Consider the following 20,265-nt stretch of genomic DNA (forward strand, 5'->3'; position numbering starts at 1 on the left):
AAAAAAAAGAAATATGAGTCTTCCTGCGTCATTCTTCTTTTTCAATATTGCTTTAGCTATTCAGGACCTCTTGCTATTCCATATGAAATTGAGGACTGAGTTTTCTATTTATATAAAGAAGATCGGTAGGCATTTTTATCAGTATTACCTTGAATATGTAGATCACTTTGGGTAGTATTGACATCTTTATAATAATTTTGCCAATCAATGAACATGGGACATCTGTCTCTTTATGTTTAGTCTTCTTTAATCTCTTTCAGCACTTTTTATAGTTGTCATTGAATAAGTCCTTCACATCCCTGGCTAAATTTATTCTTGGGTATCTTATTCTCTTAGATGTTATTGTAAGTGGAATTCATTCACTAATTTCTCTCCTCATTGTTGTGTAGAAACTCAGGTGATTTTTGTTTATTGACCGTGTACCCTGCAACTTTGCTAAAGACTTCTGTTAGCTCTGCAAGTTCCCTTATTGTGCCGGAATGAGATCAATTAACCCACGTGCTACTCTAATCAAAGTTAGTAAGTCTTGATTAGCCTTAGGGATTAGCCTTAGGGATGCTAGAGCCTAATTTTCCCCAAATCCAGAGTAATTAAAGTAGGAGGTTTTTTATACTAGGGAGAAAACAAGACAGAGGGGTAGGGTGCTGTTGAATAGTATAGAGAAAAGGGGAACTTGGGTACAATGTATGGAGAAAAAGGGGAACTAGGAGCAGAGGTTTAGACACCTATCAGCAATTTCAAAAATAAATGACACAGTTCAGAGGTTACAGAAAACAGCAGTTACAAGAGGAATTACAGGATTTGCAAATTTGCCATACTTGGGTCAGAACAAAAAGGGCTATACTCAAGCTAATTTAATACAATATGGTTACATTGATAAATTGGCTACATCTAAGTTGATTACTACATCATAGTTACCCTGGGGTTAATTGTGGTGGGTCACCACACCCTTGCAGACTCTTTCGGGCTCCCTGTCCTTTCGATCAAAGAGAGAGCTGGCATTGAGTTGCATCTCCTGAGGTCAGGGGACATGGTTTTCCGTGTTATGCTGGCTTGTTGGGCGACTGCTTTGGTAACGTTGGAGTCCCTCACAGGCTAGCACCAGAGCAGAAGGAGGGAGGCCAAGGGAAGTCGGCAGTTCTCTAAGGTCTTTCAGCAAGTGGGAGGTAGAGCCCCAAAGCTGAGCCCTCACACTGCTGTTGGGGGGCAGGAAAGAACTCACTTGTCTGAGTCACCTGGGAGGGCAGCCACATGGGTGTAGGTACAAAGCACATTCTTTGAGCCAGGCTCCTGGGTTTGTGCCTTCCGTTGTGTGACCCTGGGCAAGTTGCTTAAACCTCAGTTTTTCCATTTGCAAGATGCAATGGATGGTAGTCCTGCCTGCCCTGCCCTGCCTACTGCCATAATGACTGAGTGCAGGGGTGCTGGGGAAACTCCTGTAGGGGTGCAGGTGAAGCACCTGCAGCAAGACCGGCACCCTGTCCACCTTCGATAAAGAACAGGACCATCATCTTTATGTGGCAAGAGCTTGACTTCTGACCATGCTGTGCATTTTCTTTCCTTCCAGCTCTTCACTCAGATCTTTGGCGTTGGGGTGAAGACTGCTGACCGGTGGTACCGGGAAGGGCTGCGGACCTTGGATGACCTCCTTAAGAAGAACCAGAAACTGACCCAGCAGCAGAAAGCAGGTGAGCTGTCTGTGAGGGGCTGAGCTCTGGGCGTCTCCAAGAGCAATCCACATTTCCTACGTGTCAGTGCAGAAGATCTTGAAAGCTTCCCATACAGTAGAGTCTTCTGCACGGACACAGGACCAGGAGCAGAGAAGCTGGGGAGCAGACAACCCAAGAAAAAGGTCCTGGGTCTCCACCCTGCCTTCTTATTTCATGATGGTGACTTTTTGTGGGCTCCCACTGAGTTTCGGGGTGGGCTTCTTACTTCTGACTCCAAGGCTGTCTTGGCATACACCCATGATGGGGAGATACACCTAAGTGGACTAGGCAAGCCTAGTGTGCCATGGGCCTGACCCAAGGTTTCAGCCCATGCCAAGAAAGAGGTTGGGAAGGGAGTGGTGGCCTATGGGGATGGTGAAGTGCTTTCTATTGGGAGGCGATACCGTGTAATTGGAAGAACATTAGCTTTAGTTCTCAGGCCTGGGTTTGAGTCCTGTCTCTGCCACCCAGTCTACAGGTGATAGGGCCTCATTGGTGCTGTGGTGGGTTATGCCGCTGTCTTGAACCCACAGGGCAGCTCTAGTCTGCCTTATAGGGTCACTGTAAATCAGAATTGACTCAGTGACAGTGAGTGAGAAACTTGTTGCAAGAGTCCTGGTGGTGTAGAGGGTTACATGCTGGGCTGCTAACCACAAGTTCAGTAGTTCAAAACCACCAGACACTCCATGGGAGAAAGATGAGGCTTTCTGTTCCTGTAAAGATTTAGTTTTGGAAACTCACAGGGGCGCTGTGATTTGTCCCTGTGAGTCAGAATGGACCCCGTGGCAGTGCCTGTTCTTTTGTCTGTAAAAGGAGGAAACTACTGATGGGATTCTGTAGGCTTTTCTGGGAACACCTGATCCATGGTTGGATTCCTCCGTGGAGGTGTGCCAGGTTGCTTGACTCACAATGGGTGGGGAGCTCTGTCTCAAGAGTGGCCCATGCTGAGGAGGTGCCTGTGGCCAAGCTCTCTGCATCTTTGAACAGCTTCCCTGGGGTGGGGAGGGTAGACGGTTCTTATTATTGTTTCAAAAGCCATTCCTGGAGGCTTTGGTGGGGGGGGGAAGCCACTAACAGGTCTTAGAAGGGCCACCTGGTTTAGCCAACAGGAACTGAGAGCCCTGCCCAATGGCATGTGAAGTGTGTAGTTTCCCCTGGCTCCACCCTCCCCACAAATAAAGTGAAAGTAGCCAGTAGGCCTTTTTTAGCGGGTGCTTTGAGTGTGGCCTCCTGATTCCTCACTTGGACACCCCAGCTGTGTGTGGAGGGCTTTTTACAGTTTCGATTAGGCAAGTAAGGAGGCTGAGAGACCTAGGTTTAAGAGACCTAGGTTCAAGCAAGGTGTGACTGAGTTGTTAAGTGTTAATAAGGTGTTAAAAATGGAAAAGTGTCGGAGGGAGGGGGAAGAAATGGGTAGCTATATCAGGGGATCAAGTGGAAAGAGAATACTTAGAAAATGATGATAGCGGCTTATGTGCAAATGTGCTTGACACACTGGATGAATGTATGGATTGTGATAAGTGATGTAAGAGCCCCCAATAAAAGTATGAAAAAAATCGAAGAGTGTATTAGAACTTAAATTTTTAGCACCCTGGTTTGCGAAAGGCTGTATGGATGGCAGTGTCAGCCTAAATTCCATTTACTAAGTAAAACAAACTCACGGCCATCCAATCGATGCCAACTCACAGTGACCCTATAAGACAGGGTAGCACTGCCCCCGTGAGTTTCTGATCCAGTAACTGTAAGGTGAACTTCGGGCCTAGCAGATTGCAGCCCAACACATAACCACTATGCCACCAGGGCTCCTGAAAATCCATGTGCAGGATCCCAAATAGACTAAGCCTCCATTGAATTCTTTCTGATCATTCACCAATGGGGGTAGATCAATTTGCCCTTAGGCAAATTAGCCCCTTGGAAAGTGCATTAACTCCACCCGTCTCCAGACAGCCCAGGAAGGACAGTCTCTCTGACTGAATATCAGGTGGAGGTCAGTGTCCTGGGGACAGTCCAGGGGGTCACAAAGTCTTGGTCGGAAGGCATAAGCCCTTCTATCTATGTAGTATGCGTGTCCCACTCATGGTTTCATTCCTGCCTCTGTTGTAGTCCCACCTATAACTGATCTATTGATCTGTCACCAATCATGAATTTGTGACAGTTTCCTTGTGATCCATGCCTCATTTAGGCCATTGTGGATGCCACTTTGACCTCATGCTAATGACCTCCCTCATCCAGATGATGTGTTTGTGACTTTGTGTTGTCTTTGTCTCTTAAGACTTACTAAGTGTCCTCCATAAATTACATTTGAAACAGGGTCTCTGTTGTACCCTAAACCAGGGCTGTCAAACTGGCAGCCCATGGGCCACATGCAGCCCCCGAGGTAATTTTTTGTGGCCCATGATGCTCTGAAATAAAATGAAAGAAGAAAAAATTGTTATGAAGAAAATCGCGCCTATACCATACACACAATTCCCTCGTTAACCCTTTAACTACTGAAGACGCGTCTACACGTGGCCCAGTGCCTTTCCTGGGTGCCTGTGGACTTGTATAAACGCGCTGACTCAGTTCTAGCGATGTTTAGAAGCAATGTGTCTGCCACTGTCAGTGTCACGTCATGTAAACAGATCCCAATAGTGAAAAGGTTAAAAAGAGCACTCTGGGTTGTGCTGTGATGAATCATAACAAGCGGCAGCGCGAGTTAACATTGTTAGAGGGAAGCCATTAAGATTGTGCATCACGTTTGTCTGCTGTCCAACATTTTTTGTTTTTTATTAGTTTGTTATATTTTCTGGTCACAACATAAGAGGTAAGTGAAAACTAGTAGGAGGAAAACGCTGGCAAGTTTCGGGTAAAAAAGAATAAGTTTAGTTTATAAATACATTAAATAAAATAAATGTTTAAATAAAAGCAAGTATATAGTGTTTTAGTTATTGTATCCATATTCCTGAATCCTCACTTCAAAATATAAATTTAACAAAATTTGTAAATGTGATGTAGCCCACATGAATCTTGCCTGTTGCACCAAATAGCCCGCGTTTTCATTGAGTTTGAACCCCCTGCCCTAAACCAAGAGTCATATTCTTAACCACATCTCTCCCTACCATGCCCCATCCTATCCCATTTTCCAGATAGGAAAACCTAGGTGTTAAAAGAAAGAGGGTATACCTTGACTGTGCTGATGTAGGTGTCCTGGTATGTTGGTGCACCCCAGTTCTGTTAAGTGTTACCCCGGGGTGGGGGTGGGGCTAACCTGGCCAAAGGATACACAGCTTCTCTGGGTCATTTTTATAATTTCAGGTGAATCTACAATGATCCAAAAGCAAGGGTGAGAAGATAGTGTCATACCTAGATTCTAATCTGGTCCCTGGTCCCTGCCTTTGACCCCTGCTCAGGGGCTTCTTCGCAGCCCTGTGGAGCCCTGGGGTTAGTGGCTGTGTTGGGGAAGATGGGGTTCCAGCGGGTAAAGAGGCCTGGACTCAGCAGAGGTGGGTGCTCCCAGGGCTCCAGCACCACCAAGACCTGAGCATCCCAGTGCAGCGGCAGGAAGCGGAGGCTCTGCAGCGGGTGGTGGAGGCCATCGTGGTGCAGACCCTGCCTGGTGCCACCGTCACACTGACCGGCGGCTTCCGGAGGTAAGGCGGCCATTGCCCAGCACAGATCCCAATGGGCCCTTCTTGGCTCTGCTCAGATCTCCTCAGGGCCGTGGGCTGGGGCCACTGCGGTCACTGAAAGGCGCGGGGTTCTATGGTGGGCTGCATTCCCGGCTCAGGGCCACAGAGGCAGCTTTGTCTCCTTCAGGGGGAAGTTGCAGGGTCACGACGTGGACCTGCTCATCACTCATCCCCAGGAGGGCCAGGAGGCGGGACTGCTGCCCAGAGTGGTGGGCTGCCTGAAGAACCAGGTGAAGGGCGGAGGGGTCAGGAGTGGCCGGGCAGTGCCCTAGCTGCTAACTCTCCCAGCGCCATTGGCTGGTTGCCTGTCTTGCATGCCTGTCACTGCAGGGTCTTATCCTGTACCACCTGCACCAGCACAACCACTATGGGGACATTACCCACCTGGCACTACAAAACTCAACCATGGATTCCTTTGAGAGGAGTTTCTGCATTGTCCGCCTGCTGCAGCCCCCCGGGATCACTAGGGGAGCGGCCCAGAGGCCCTGGAAGGCTGTGAGGGTAGACCTCGTAGTCACTCCCATCAGCCAGTTCCCCTTTGCCCTGCTTGGCTGGACTGGCTCCAAGGTAAAGCCTTGTGTTATGGAGTGGGCCTGGGGGAGGAACGGTGGGGGGTGGGGCGGCAGTGGTCCCATGAGCCTCTTGTCTCCTCAGCACTTTGAACGGGACCTGCGCTGGTTCAGCAAGAAAGAGAAGGGGCTGTGGTTAAACAGTCATGCCCTCTTCGACCCAAAGCAGGTATGCTGGGGCTTGGGAGCCGGGGACGGGCCATCCTCACAGTATGCTCCCTGGCACAGGGGAACAACACAACCCCAGGCCACAGACAAACCTGAATCTGGTCCCAGCCCTCATGGTGGTGGCAGCTCACCTCAGCCTGCCCTCACAGGATCCCCAGGGTCTCTCTGTGAAGGCAGCCCTGGGCGCCCCAGGTGCCTGCCATGGGGAAGGCCCTGGGTTGCAGGGTACTCAGAGCCTGGCTCCTACCCTCTCCTCTCCTCTCACTGCAGGAAACGTTTTTCCACCTGACTTCAGAAGAGGAGATATTCAGACAGCTGGGCTTGGAGTACATTCCCCCTGAGCAGAGAAATGCCTGATCGTGCCCACCAGCACCTCCCCTACCACCAAGCCCTTGTATGGGGGCATCTCAGGAAGCCAGACCCCACGTGCCCCTTGGCGGTTAAAGATATGCTACTGTCCCTGTGTCGCCACAGGGTTCTTAGCGTCCTGGAGCGAGGCACCACTTGTCCAGCCCAGCCCAGGCCTGGAGGCTGTGTTTCTGTTGAGCAGATGAAAGTATTCCCTCATTAAAGGCTTAAAGCACTGTGTTTTCTGACCATGGCGCTGTGTAGGATGTGATTGGGACGGTGGGATGCGGCTCTGCATGTTAGTGCTATTGATTCACTGCCCGCCGATCAGCTGTCCCTGGACCACAGGAAGGAGCACTGTGCTACTCCTAGGTTCAAGCCAGATGGGCACCCTTGGGTGAGCACTGAGCCCTCTGTGCTCAGGCTCCTCACCTGTAAGGTGACTCTGAAGGGTGCTCACTTCATGGAATCTGCGAGCCTAAGACTGAATGTGTGTGGCTCAGTTCGGTGCCTGCCCAGGCCTCACTGGAGGCTGATGGTGATTATGATGACCACTGCAGGACATTGAACCAACAGGCCTTTCCATGAACTTTTGGAAGCCCCCTCGTATGGTCTCTGGAGTTTGGGGGTAGAATTATGTAGGATGCACATGTCCCCTCTTTCAACTCTGAGGTAGGATTATGTGGAACATGTATGTCCTTGTAACCTCTGAACTGCCTTCTAGCTACCTTGACAGGTGCATACAAACTTAGGGTACCTGACAATGTGGTATTCATATGAACTTAGAATCATCACAAGAAGCTTTGCAATATACGTACAAGGAGTATTGCCCAGGGGCGGCTTTGCAAAATCACACCTTCAGGTTGCATGACCTCATTCAAAAATAACTGTCTGAAGAGTTATTTTTGGCATACACCTAGTTCTAATATTTCAGTTATACATGTTCCCCCCCAACCCCCTGCTCCCTTGATTGGCTGTATGTACTTTTGATGGGAAAGCAGCTGCTTAATAAACTCCAGAGGGATAGAGGCGGACACTAAGTCCTGTGAGTTATGAAAGAGTTAAGCAGGTTGGATCATGTCATTCAAATCCTATCTCACTTAATAAAAACCTAAGGCCTCAACATGGTCCTCTCTGACCACTTCATGTCCTATACTCTTCCTCCGTCTGGCCACACTGGCTGCTCTTATGACCCTGTTAGACCTATTCCTGCCTCACTGCTTGATGTGCCCCTGCCTGGAATGTTCTTCCCCAAATAGCTACAGGGCCAGCCCCTCTCATTGATGTCATTAACCAAATATCTCAAAAGTACCAAGGTGGGCTAGCTCCCAGGTTTCCCTAAAAACTAACCAAATATCTCATGGAGTAACTTGGGTTCAAACTTCCAACCTCATGGTTAGCAGCCTACCATGCAACCCACTAGGCCACCAGGGCACCTCTGTTGCTATTGTTGTTAGGTGCTACCGAGTCTGTTCCAACTCACAGTGACCCTCTGTGTACAGCAAACCAAACACAGCCCAGTCCTGCACCATCCTCCAAATTGTTATGTTGCAGCCACTGTGTCACCCCCATCTTGTTGAGCGTCTCCCTCTTTTTCACTGCCCCTCCCCCAAACATGATTCTTTCCAGCGACTGGTCTGTCTTGATAACTTGTCCAAAGTACATGAGACAAAATCTCGCCATCTTTGCCTCTAAGGAACATTTTTACTGTATTCCTTCCAAGACATGATTGTTTGTTCATGATCCTTTCAGTATTTTTCGCCAGCACCGTAATTCAAAGGCATCAACTCTCCTTTGGTCTTCCTTATTCAGTGTCCAACTTCCACATGCATAGGAAGTGATTGAAAACACCAATCAGGTCAGGTCAGGTGCACTTTCGTTCTCAAAGTAACATCCGAACTCTTTGCACTTTAAATAGGGCTTGTGCAGGAGATTGACCCAAGGCAAGGTGCCGTTGATCACCACTGCTGCTTCCGTGAGCCTTGATTGTGGATCCAAGCAGGACAAACTCCTTGACAACGTCAATATTCATTTCTCCTGATGTTACCTACTGGTCCAGGTGGGAGGATTGTGTTCTCTTCTTTACACTGAGTTGTCATCCACACAGAAGACTGAAATCCCCGATCTTCATCAGCAAGTGCTTCATGTCTTTCTCACTGTCAGCACGCAGGATTGCATCACTGCTGGCTCATCAGCCTTCTTCCAACCCTGATGCCCCACTCTTCTTCACGTCATGGCAGCTTCTCTGATGATTTGCTCAGCAGACACATTGAATAAGTATAGCGAGGGAATACAGCCACGGGACATTCTTTGCCTGAATTCCCTTTTTCTGTGCACAGAACTGCCTCTGATCCATGTATAGGTTCCACGTGAAGACAACGAAGTGTTCTGGAGTTCCAGTCTTCTCAAGTTTGTTGTGATCCACACAGTCAAACGCGTCTACACAGTCAGCTGAACACAAGTATACATATTTTTGGTATTCTGGACTTTCAGAAAAAATCCACTGCTATCAGCAGGGATACCCTTGTTCCACATCCTCTTCTGAACTCCTGGAAGCTCCCTGTCAATGTAGTGCTGCAGCCGTTGTCGGATGGTCTGGAGCAAAACATTATTTGCATGTGATATCAGTGATTCTGTTCTATAATTTGAGCTTTCTGTTGGATCACCTTTCACTGAAATGGCTACAAATATGGATCTCTTCCAGTCAGTTGGCCAACTCAGTCTCTTCCAAATTTCTTGGCATAGATAACTGAGTACTTCCAGAGTTTCATCAGCTTGTTCAGACATTTCAATGGGTAGTCCAGCAATTTCTAGAGCCCTGTTGTTGGAATGCTTTCAGTGCAGCTTGAAGTCCTTCCTTCCGCACCATTGGTCCTTGTTCACGTGCCACCTCCTGAAATGGTGGGGTGTCAGTTAGTTCCTTTTAGTGGTCTTCCTACATCATTCAATATTCTGCCCAGAGAATCTTTCAATCTTGCAACCCGGGGCTTGATTTTCCCTTTGGTACTTTGAGTTTAAGATAGGCCGACTGTATGGTTCTACTTTGATGTTCTAGCTGTAGGGCTGTAGACATTTCATTCTAATTTTTAACTTTGTTTTCTGGAGCTGCTCTTTGAAATTTTCTGTTCAGCTCTTTGATTTCATCATTTCTTCTATTTGCCTTACCTCCTCTATGAGTAAGAGAAAGTGTCAGCGTCTCTTCTGACATCCACTTTGATATTTTCTTTCTTTCCTGTCTTTTTAATGACCCTTTGCTTTCCTCGTGAATGGTGTTCTTGATGTCATTACACAGGTCTTCTGTCATTTGGTGTTCTCCAAATTCAAGTGGGATATACTTAAGGACACATTTTGGCTTTCCTGGACTTTTTAATTTTTCCTTTAGCTTTAACCTGAACTAATATATGAGTAATTGATGGTCTGTCCACAGCTGGTCCCTGGCCTCATTTTAGCTTGGCTAGCTTCTCCATCGTCTCTTCCCACAAATGTAGTCAATTTGATTTCTGGAGAGCCCCTTTAGAGAAGTTCACGTGTCCAGTCAGTTTGTGTTGGTATTTGCGATGAAGTCATTGGCCACATTTTGTCATGTGCTCTCCAGGTTTGTTTCTGTCACCAGGTCCACATTTCCAAACTGCTCCTTACGTCTCCGTTTCCCACTTTTGCATTCTGATCGCATCAATGCATCCTGAGTGCATGGTTGATCAATTTCAGTCTAAAGACGGTAGTCACTAGCTTGGTGTATACATTTGAACAATAATTGTATTGGCTGGATTTCCTTGTCAGTGGACAGAGCTTGAAGTGCCCTTTTTGACGATGAATGTGAAGCCATTCCTCTGGAATCTGTCATTGCCGGCACAGGAAAGTATATGCTTTTCTGATTCAAGATGGCTAATACCAGTCCATTTTAGCTCACTAACCCCTGGATTATCGATCTGTATCTGCTCCATTTTACTTTTTGATGGCTTCCAACTTTCCTAGAAACTGGGAAGTTCCAAGTTCCAATCATTAACAGATGTTTGCAGCTAATTCTTTTCCTGTTGAGTCATCCCCATCAGCAAAGGGAGGTCCCGAAGGCTTTACTCCGGTCGGCTTCCCTCGATCCGTGGTCGCCTCCACTTTGAGAAGCAGCTCTTCCGCAATGGTATTGTGAGTGCCTTCCAACCTGAGAGACTCCTGGCTCCCTCTCTCACTGTGTTCTGCTCCGGTTCATGAGGTTTCAGGATCTGACAGTGGTTCAGTGCTGTCCCGAAGGTATCCAGCGACCAATTCCTCCGAAATGCACAGCCCATTCATTCATCGTGGCCTGTCCTTAGTCTGGGAGCTTTGATGAAGCCTGTTCATTTGGAGGACCTGCTTGCATTGGAAATACCAGTGACATCGCTTCTAGTTTCTCTCGAAAAACTCAAGCTCACTGACGCGTGTCGCGCCAATGTTGACTCATAAATGAATGCCCCATGAACACGGGGTAGGACTGGCCCTGTGAGTTTGCAAGACTATAACTCTTGACAGGAGCAGAAAGTCTCCATGTCTACGGTGGCGTTGGCTACTGGTTTCAAACCTTTCAAGCTTTCCCTCAATTGGTCTATTTCTTAAGAATGGAAAATGACCAAAAGCGAGACTAAGAGACGGAATGAACAAGTCATGCCCGGGGCATACGTACATAAACTGAACTCTCGCCACGGCGTACAGCAACCAGCCTGGGAACCTGGAAAGCAGTCATTCCTGTATCAATCAATGGGTCCATTAGGGCCAGGATTTGATTAGTAACTGATACTTTCCTGGTATTTTTTTGGCCCAGTTTCCAACTTGAAACCAGAGAATGCCAAATCTACTTCCCTAATCAATATTATAAAATGTTCTGCTTCTAGTTCATTTCTCTCCAACTTTCCCCACACAAATATCCTCCAATCAGGGCAGACATGAAGCTTGCCTTTTGTCCCATGACAAAGCTACTCCACTCTCCTACTGACCTTAAAATAGCTGTAAATGCAAGTGATGGCGACTCACTTCTTTGCAGTTGCAGCCTCTGAATTGCTCTCATTTGAATGATCTTTGCCTATTTCCATAAGCCCTGGGCTCCCCACAACCCATTTCTACAGAGCAGCAGCAATTGTATATAAATGTAGCCACACATAATCAGTTAACTATGCTTTGAACTCCCCAGTGGTACCCACTTCTCTTGAGTTCTGCCTGACCCTGCACATCATGCTTACACCTCTTCCCTGCCTCCTTGCTCTTCGCAGGGGGCCTTTGTCTTTGCTGAGTCCTCTGGTTGGGTGCTCTTTCCCTAGAACTCTCCACAGCTGAATCCTTTGCATTCACTGGTCTTTACTCAAACGTCACCTTGTAACCCAAGTTACTTTTCTTGATGCAGGTAGCCTAGGGTACTTTACTTAATGCAGTCTCCATACCATTTTTATAATTCACTACATTGTTCAGAGGCAAACAGGCTGGGTGCAGATGTCACCTGAAGGGCCAGATAACTCTAAGAGCCTTCTCTTATTTGCCTGTTAGTGATTTTAAAAGCTAGATCCTGCTATCTGGTTAAGAGAGACATCCCGAGACTGGCCTAAGATGTAAAGCTTGTTATTCTGTTTGTTTGCTCATGGTCAACAATTGCTTCCTGTGGTTATCCTGAAACCTGAGGTAATGTAAAACTTCGGTATGTGACTTCCCAAAGTGTAAATTCTAAAATAATAGGTATACCATATATACTCGAGTATAAGCCGAGTTTTTCAACACATTTTAAATCCAGTTTTTATGGTAAAACTAGGTGTCTTGGCTGATATTCGGGTTGGCTTATACTCGAGTATATATGGTATATTCTCTGTGTATTCTGATTTCAAACAGGAGGCCATCAGACAGGCTGTTTTGCTGTTGGCCTTCTCAATGGTTGTGGTAGTTACATAATCTGGTGTCAGTTGGGGACTTGAGAGGATTAAGAATGAAGGGGTGGAGTCTAGTCTGTCAATCGGGTCACAGCCAATGAGGCCTCTGTGTGGGCATGGCCTTCTGGGAATTCTGGGAACTCCTATATTTCCTCCTTGGAGGCTGGAGACACTTCCCTCTCTCTGCTCACTCCCTTGGAGATGCTCTACTGACAAGACACATGGTGCTATGCCCTGGGAGCTGGAGAAGCCACATGGACCTACCCTGATGCAACCAGACCTGTGGAGCAGGGAAGCCACATAGAGGGACCCTGCCAGCACTGAGATGTTTCCAACGCCGCTGGATTCAGAAGACGTCCAACCCTTGGCCTGTGATCCTCCTGCACTCGGCGTCATTGTATGTGTTTCGTGAGTCTGAAGAGGACTTTATATCAGACATCTGGGCTAATATCGGACTTATGGACTTGATCTGGACTGGGCTGGTGTGTTTTCTCAATATTCAACTGCTCTTGTATATAAACCTCTTTCTCGTACACATATGAGTGTTTATGAATTTGTTTCTCTAGTCTCCCCAGACTAACACACTGGTAAATTTTATTTTTTCCCCTCTAACGTGAAGTTAGTGAATTGACTCTGCTGCCCTAGGGTACAAAACTGCATTTGCGGTAACAACCGCACAGAGGTCGTCTCTGGGCGCCCTATGATTTTGTTTACTTCCCTGTACTTCATACAACCTCGAATAGGCTTATTGCTGGTTCTCTTTAGTTTCTCAAGAAGGTAGCCTTGCTCCGGCTTTGATCTGATGTTTCAACCTCACCATTGAGTTTGGTTGGACTAATGAGCAAAGAGATCAAATAAAGCATGAGGATGGGACATGGGGCTTCAATTCAGATAAGACATGGCCGAGTGGCCTGCCTCAGTTTGGACTGTGGAGAATTTGGCGAAGGCCCAAGACCTGCTTGTGCCATTGCTAGGAGGTTGGACCGTACCTGTTTCCAGGGGTGTTCCCTTATCTTCCAGGGTGCCTATGCTGACCTTGGGGGTGCAAAGCCTCCAGCCCGGGGTTTAGAGGTGGTGGTGGAAGGGATGAAGTAGTTCTCACATACCCAAGGGGCAGGGGTCATTTCAAGAGGACTGTGGGGCAGCCCCAGTGTGTGGATCGAATTTATAGACACATTTTGACCTCCTCAGCTGAGACCCCTGCTCACAGCACACTCTCTTCCTCCATCAGACCCATGTCTGCCCCGCCCGCTAAGCTGAGCATGCACGTAGTCAATAACCCTCCCGGTCCTCTCCCGCAGGCCCAGTGGCTCTTGGTGATTGCATGTCTCACTTATTTTAAAGTGAGCTGGGCCATTTAAATCCTGTAGCTAAAGGGCAGGGTACAGAATAGGCCTTTGACCTGGGCAGGGCGTGCTTGAGAAGGTGGGACCCGTGTGGATAAGACAGAGGGACCCCAGGGAAAGCAGAGAGAGTGACTGACTGGGTCCAGGGCTGCTCCAGACTCAATCCCTTGTCCCCTTCAGGCATGGGATTCACCAGGCTTGATCTCCCAGCCCCCAATCACACTGCTGCCTTGAAGCTCTCCTCTGTGAACCTTGACCTTTCTCATGCTCAGGGCTGTGGCCCAGCACCTGCTGCTAGCTCTGCCAGCACCAGTTGTAAGCCAAGGCTCTCAAGCAGTCTACCTCCCTCCGTCCCTCATAGCTAATGGAGGTGACCTGTCAACCCTTTCCAGCCTTACAGGCCAGGCCAAGAGGTAGGATGTGACGTAGAGTCAGGAAGCCTAAAGAAAGTTCCTGACAGAATGTGTAGCCCTCTCTGCTGAATGGCTACACATTCATTCTTCCTCCATGGCCCCAGGTGAACAGACAGCAGTTTCGTGTTGGATGTTGACTTGCACTCTTTTAAGACTCCAGGCACCGTACAAGAACTGGGAGGTAGAACAGTAGTGTTGAAGACATTAGGCCAACTAACCACCAGTTTCACAAGACTTTGACCCGAATCAAATCCTGTCAGATCCCATGAGGTGTTTGATTGCACATATTCAGCCTCAGCAGCTTATTTATTTATTTTGGTCATTGGTGCCAATATACCTGTCACCCTTTTGCCAACTCCCTTTTTCAGCTACAGAACTTTTTGACAATTGCAGTAACTTGCTGCGCAACACTACCCTTAAGCAACACAGTATTCCCATCACCGTTAATTTCCCTTTCCCGGCTCCCTCCCATCCTGGGGACCACAAATAAACTGTGTGCTCTATATATTTACCCTCTCGTGTCTTTTTACAGAATCCAGGTCCTACTCTATTTGTCCTTTTGTGCTTGACTTACTTTGCTCAGCATGTTTCCAAACTCCATTCATATGACAAGTACAAGAAAGAAGACCTGTCTTCTAAAACGGATTGTGGTGATGAGTGTACAACTCTTTTTAATATGTGTAAACTATTAAATTGTATGGCATGTGAATCATATGTCAGTAAAACTTAAAATTTTTAAAATGACTTCATATCTCCTACGGGCTGAGTTAATAGTTGATTGTATAGACGCACATGTTGTTTGTCCATCCATCTGTTGATGGGCATTCACATGGTTTTCACCTTGGGCTCATGAGCTGTAATGAACACTGAAGTACAAGTCGCTTTTTAAGTCTACTTGCAAGTCTTTGGGTATCTACCTAGGAGTTGAATTACGAAGTCATATGATTGTTCCTTTTTCTTCAGTTTTGAGAAATCACTACACTGTTTTTATCCTCAATGGCTCTACCATTTTGATTTCTCACCAGCAATGGATAAGATATCCAATTTCGGCAGATCCTCGCTGTGTCAATTACATAATCTCCTGTCAACTTGAGCAAAGGGGTGGGTGGAGTCTAACCTTTCAATCAGGTCATAGTCAATGAGGCCTCTGTGTGGGCATGGCCTTCTCCAGAGGATTCTGGGAACTCCTGTCTTCCTCCCTGGAGGTGGGACACACTCTTGCTGCTAGACATTCCTGTTGATAAGCCACATGGAACTACGCTGATGGAGCCAGAGCCCTTGCATGTGTTGTGTGAGTCTGAAGAACTTATAGACTCGTGTGTTGGTCTGGGTTGACTAGAGAAACAAATCCAGGGAAAATCATATGTGTGTGAAGAGAGAGCTTTATATCAAAGAACAATTGTATATTAAGAAAACATTCCAGATCAAGTCCATAAGTCCAATATTAGCCCATATGTCTGATACCAGTCTATGAATTCCTCTTCAGGCTCAGGAAACACATGCAATGATGTGAATGCAGGAAGATCACAGACCATTGGGTGGAAAACCTTGTGGATCCAGTGGTGGTAGAAGCATCTCAGCACTGGTGTGGGTCTCCACGTGGCTCTTCCAGCTCCAGGGCTCCTGCTTTCATCAACATAGCTCCATGTGTCTTGTCAGCAGGAATGTCAAGCAGAGAGTGTGTCCCACCTCCAGGGAGGAAGACAGGAGTTCCCAGAATCCTCTGGAGAAGGCCATTGCCCACCAGAGGCCTCGTTGGCTATGAACTGATTGACAGGCTAGACTCCACGCCTTCCCTCAAGTTGACAGGAGATTATGTAACTGCCACAACTGGAATCAGACTTATAGGCTAATATCAAACTTATAGACTTGATCTGGACAGGGCTGGGATGTTTTCTCAATATTCAATTGCTCTTTCATATAAAGCTCTTTCTTATACACATGAGTGTCCATGAATTTGTTTCTCTAGTCAACCCAGACTAACACACTCACCAACATTGTTATTTTTATTTTGTTATCTTAGCCATCCCAGTGAGAGGGAAAAGTTATCTCATTGTGGTTTTGATTTGCATCTCTCTGATGATTAATGATGCTGTGCATCTTTGCATGCGTTGGGTGGCCATTTGAGTGGTCTCTTTGGTGAAACCAAGCTGTAATCTTTATGAAAGTAGATGGGCACATTTCCTCCCACAGAGTGGCTGGTGGGTCCAAACTGCTGACATATTAATTGGCAGCCAATCGATTAACTACTGCGCCACCAGGGCTCCTTTCTGTAAAGATTACAGCCAAGAAAGCCCTATGCTTAAGCATTTCAGAGCTGAATCCACTTTCCAGTTCAAGCCATCTGCTCTGATCTGAAATTCTCAGCTCTGCACCCTCCAAGATCTTACCCACTGGCTGCCGCTTAAGAAAGAAGAGGAAGGTAAAGAGACATCTAAGGTACCTTCCAACACAGTGGTTCTCAGCCTTCCTAATGCCGGGACCCTTTCATACAGTTCCTCATGGTGTGGTGACCCCGAACCATAAAATTATTTTCGTTGCTACTTCATAACTGTAATTTTGCTACTGTTATGAATTGGGTGACCCCTGTGAAAGGGGTCGATACTCACAGGTTGAGAACTGCTATTCTGAAAAAACCTCCCAGATAGGGGACAGTTTGGGGAAAAAAATGTTGGAGAAGACAATTATATCTACTAGGAAGCCTGAGAAATCAAATATGAAGAAAATACTATTTCAAGTAAAAAAATGTAATCTGGTTGCTTTAAAAAAAACTATCCTTAATGTGTACAAATATGCTTGATACAATTGATGTATGGGTTATTATAAGAGTTGTAAGAGCCCCCAATAAAATTATCTTTTAATATTTTTTTAAAAGCCATCCTTAAAATGGAATAACCTGCTTTTGACCCGTTACACAGCCTGCTTATTCCTGCACCAGAACACCTGTCAGCGCTATCAAACCTCTTCAAGGCTTCAGTCTCCTGCTTAACATTGAAGACTTTCTCTAATAGAATAATCACCGTTAGATTGGTGCAAGCTGCAGCCCTGGAGCAACCACAGAGGAGCTATCTAAGAGTACAGGCTTCTCACCTACAGCTCAGGTCTCACCGGGATCGATGATTCAGGTGCAGCGGAAGTACAAACTATGGTGTTAGATCTGTGCTCATCAGTCATTTGCTGTGAATGGCAATTAAAACCTGCATTCAATCACTATACCCAGCTGTTACCAGCTATAAAACCTCCCTTCACAAAAAACTTCATTTCAGACACCTCACATATAACGTCACTGCCAAAGATAAACCCATGGTTCACACCCAACTCCACAAATGATAAGGTGTTGGCTTAACAGACATTCTCTCTTTCGTCCCCACCTCAATTCCATACTCTCTTTTCTTCTATCCACGGAAGGAAAGAGAGAGCACTACTGTAGTAGTCTTCCCTTTTGAACACATCTAATTTCTTCTCAAAAGAGCTGACTCCCGAGTGCTCCTGGCTCAGTGGGTAAAATTAGATGCACGTTGACCGTTTCTCTGACTCGTGTAATGACGTACTGCTGTCGATTTCAGAGCCGTCCCATTAGGTAGGTTAATACAATGGCAGTGATGACTTTCAAGGGCTGCCCTCAAACAAATAAAATACTTAAGAAAAATAAAGAGTACCTAGATCTTAAGCTTTGAGCTTATTCAAATCCATTTAATTAGGGAGGAAAATGGACTGTTAAGAATATAACCTTTCACCTTAACACCAGAAGCACAGGGATAGTTATCTCAAGCCGTTCTTAATAGGATCGTTGGTTTAGTAGTATTAGGAAGGTGAGTGTTTCTATGAGTGGAAAAAGCCAACGGCTTATTTACCTATCTGCATGTCAGTTCATTTGTGATGATCTCGAATTAGCTTTAGACAGAAGCAACACTTTCACCTTTCCACTAGTCTAGGCCATTTAAGAAGTGTAGGATAAAAAAAAAGAAGTGTAGGATAGTTTATCACCAGGACACAATGCCACTGCCCCAAAGTAATGAATAAGGCCACTTCTGGCCAACCAATACCACAGCAGCTAGAAAAGAGGAGCTTTTCTCTCTTCTTCTTTTTTACGTTGCCATCATCATTTTCTTTTTTTTTTTAATCGTTTTATTAGGGGCTCATACAACTCTTATCACATTCCATACATACATCAATTGTGTAAAATGCATTTGTACATTCATTGCCCTCATCATTCTCAAAACATTTCCTCTCCACTTAAGCCCCCGGCATTAGGTCCTCATTCTTCCCCTCCCTCCCCGCTCCCCCCTCCCTCATGAGCCCTTGATAATTTATAAATTATTATTTTGTCATATCTTGCCCTGTCCGACGACGTCTCCCTTCACCCACTTTTCGGTTGTCCGTCCCCCAGGGAGGAGGTCACATATAGTTCCTTGGCTTTTCTCTTTTCTAAAAGAGTCTTTGCCCTGGTTGCACGCTTGCTGGGGTCTCCTTGCCCAGTTGGAAAAGAGGAGGCACTCAGGACAAAGCAGGGCAGCTCAGGCCCCTGCTCCTCTGCTGAGAGCACCTCACCAGCCCAGCTGTACAGCGTCTGCATTGCCCAGTCTTCCGTGGGTGCCAGGATCAATGCAGGGTTCAGTCTCCGTCAGCCTCATTCCCACAAGCGTTCAAGAGTTTCCTGAGCTCTCTCCATTCTCTAACATATGTAATGTAAGTGTAAGGAACCTGACTCAACTTTCTTATTCCAGCACACGCCTCAATAATTCATAGAACTTGGAAGACCCTTCCTCCTTTTCCCTTGCATCATCTCCGTCTTTACCCCTCATGGATACTTAGTTGATTAGTAAAATAAGAATTAAAAGTCACACGAGTGCCCCGAAAAAGCAAGCCAGCAAGCCCTATGGAAGTAGTTCTGTAACAAACAGGGATAGACAGACAGCCAGAGTCCCCACCCACTCGCGAATTCTTCTGGGTCCCTCACCCTTGTCTCTTAGGGGTCTCCCGATTGTGTGCAGCCGGCCGGCCGGCCTGCAGCACTAGTGTGCTGCTGCTCTCCTGGGCCAGCTCCCGCGGCAACAGCACCAATAGAGCCGGTGGCTCTATTCAGAGTAGTCCTCTGGATCCCTGCCGCCATGCTGAGACCCATCAGTAGGACTGCTCGGAGTCCTGCGCAAAACCTGTCAGCCTGAGAAGGGCTTGTACCCTTCCTTCTGCCACCTTTTTTTAAACAGACAGCATGCCAACATTCCACAAACTCAACTCCAACCTCTGACCTCAATTCGAGCCAAAGATATCTGGCCAGCTCAGGACCACATGGATCTGGGGGAGTGGCAGCCCACCCGAGCCACCTGGGAAGCAAGCAGCAGGCTGTGGCCCCCTCAGCGAAGGCCCCTAAATCCATTTTTTAGTGTCCCCAAAGAACCAAAAGATGTTTTCTTTTGTATCTTTCTCTACCCTTCCTCTTTGGAACGCCCCCTAGACCTGTTTGTAGACCAAGTCTACTTGGACAGTGCTCCTACAAGGTCCTGGGCTCCTCCCATCTTTTGGAAACTATCCAAGCTAGACAAGTTATAAGAGTTAGATTAAGATGGAGTCTTGCGTCAGTACATGGATGACTTATTGATGGCTAGCACTTCTAAAGAATCGTGGAGCTTAAATACAGTCAGAACCTTACAGTTCTTAGCTATGAAGGGGTATAAAGTTTCCCAAAAGAAGCCCCCAAATTCCCAGAAGCTTTCCTCAAAGAGGAAACAGTTCCTGGTAGACTTGGCTGAAGCAGATAGAAGTTGAGAGTCTTCCTGGGAATGGCTGGGTTTTGCTGCATACAGATATCTAACTTTGGGCTCTTAGCAACACTTCTTTGTGAGGGTCTGAAGGAAAAGAGCACCCTAACCTGGACCTCTCAGTGCTCCTGAGCACTCCAATCAGTAAAATACAAATGTGGGCCCAGCACTCTCCTCCGGCCACCCCAACCTTTTCAAGTGCATGCACATGAGAGGCAAGGAGTTGCTCTGGGAGTCCTCGCACATGTCAACCAATCACCAGGCCAGTCATATATTTTTCAAAACAGCTGGACGCAGAAGCTAGGCTGCCTTCATTGCCTATGGGCAGTGGCAGCTACTGTATTAATGAAAGAAGCATCTAAGTTCACTTCAGAACAACGGTGGCAGTTACATAATC

The 20,265-nt window shown here is 46.8% G+C and overlaps 1 protein-coding gene across 1 annotated transcript in view; it reads left to right on the forward strand.

The window, feature by feature from the left end:
- Positions 1–6,711, forward strand: part of POLM (DNA polymerase mu) — a 26,434-nt gene extending 19,723 nt beyond the window's left edge. Inside the window, exons 6-11 of the mRNA XM_004708188.2 lie at positions 1,568–1,688; positions 5,206–5,338; positions 5,505–5,607; positions 5,708–5,944; positions 6,032–6,115; positions 6,385–6,711. Of these exons, the coding sequence (XP_004708245.1) occupies positions 1,568–1,688; positions 5,206–5,338; positions 5,505–5,607; positions 5,708–5,944; positions 6,032–6,115; positions 6,385–6,471 (765 nt within the window). The 3' untranslated portion in view covers positions 6,472–6,711. The remainder of the gene's footprint in view (positions 1–1,567; positions 1,689–5,205; positions 5,339–5,504; positions 5,608–5,707; positions 5,945–6,031; positions 6,116–6,384) is intronic.
- The last annotated feature ends 13,554 nt before the right edge of the window (positions 6,712–20,265 follow it).

This window comes from Echinops telfairi, unplaced genomic scaffold (assembly GCF_000313985.2).
Source record: "Echinops telfairi isolate 266 unplaced genomic scaffold, ASM31398v2 ScPeMD7_7;HRSCAF=31, whole genome shotgun sequence".
Taxonomy (NCBI): Eukaryota; Metazoa; Chordata; class Mammalia; order Afrosoricida; family Tenrecidae; genus Echinops; species Echinops telfairi.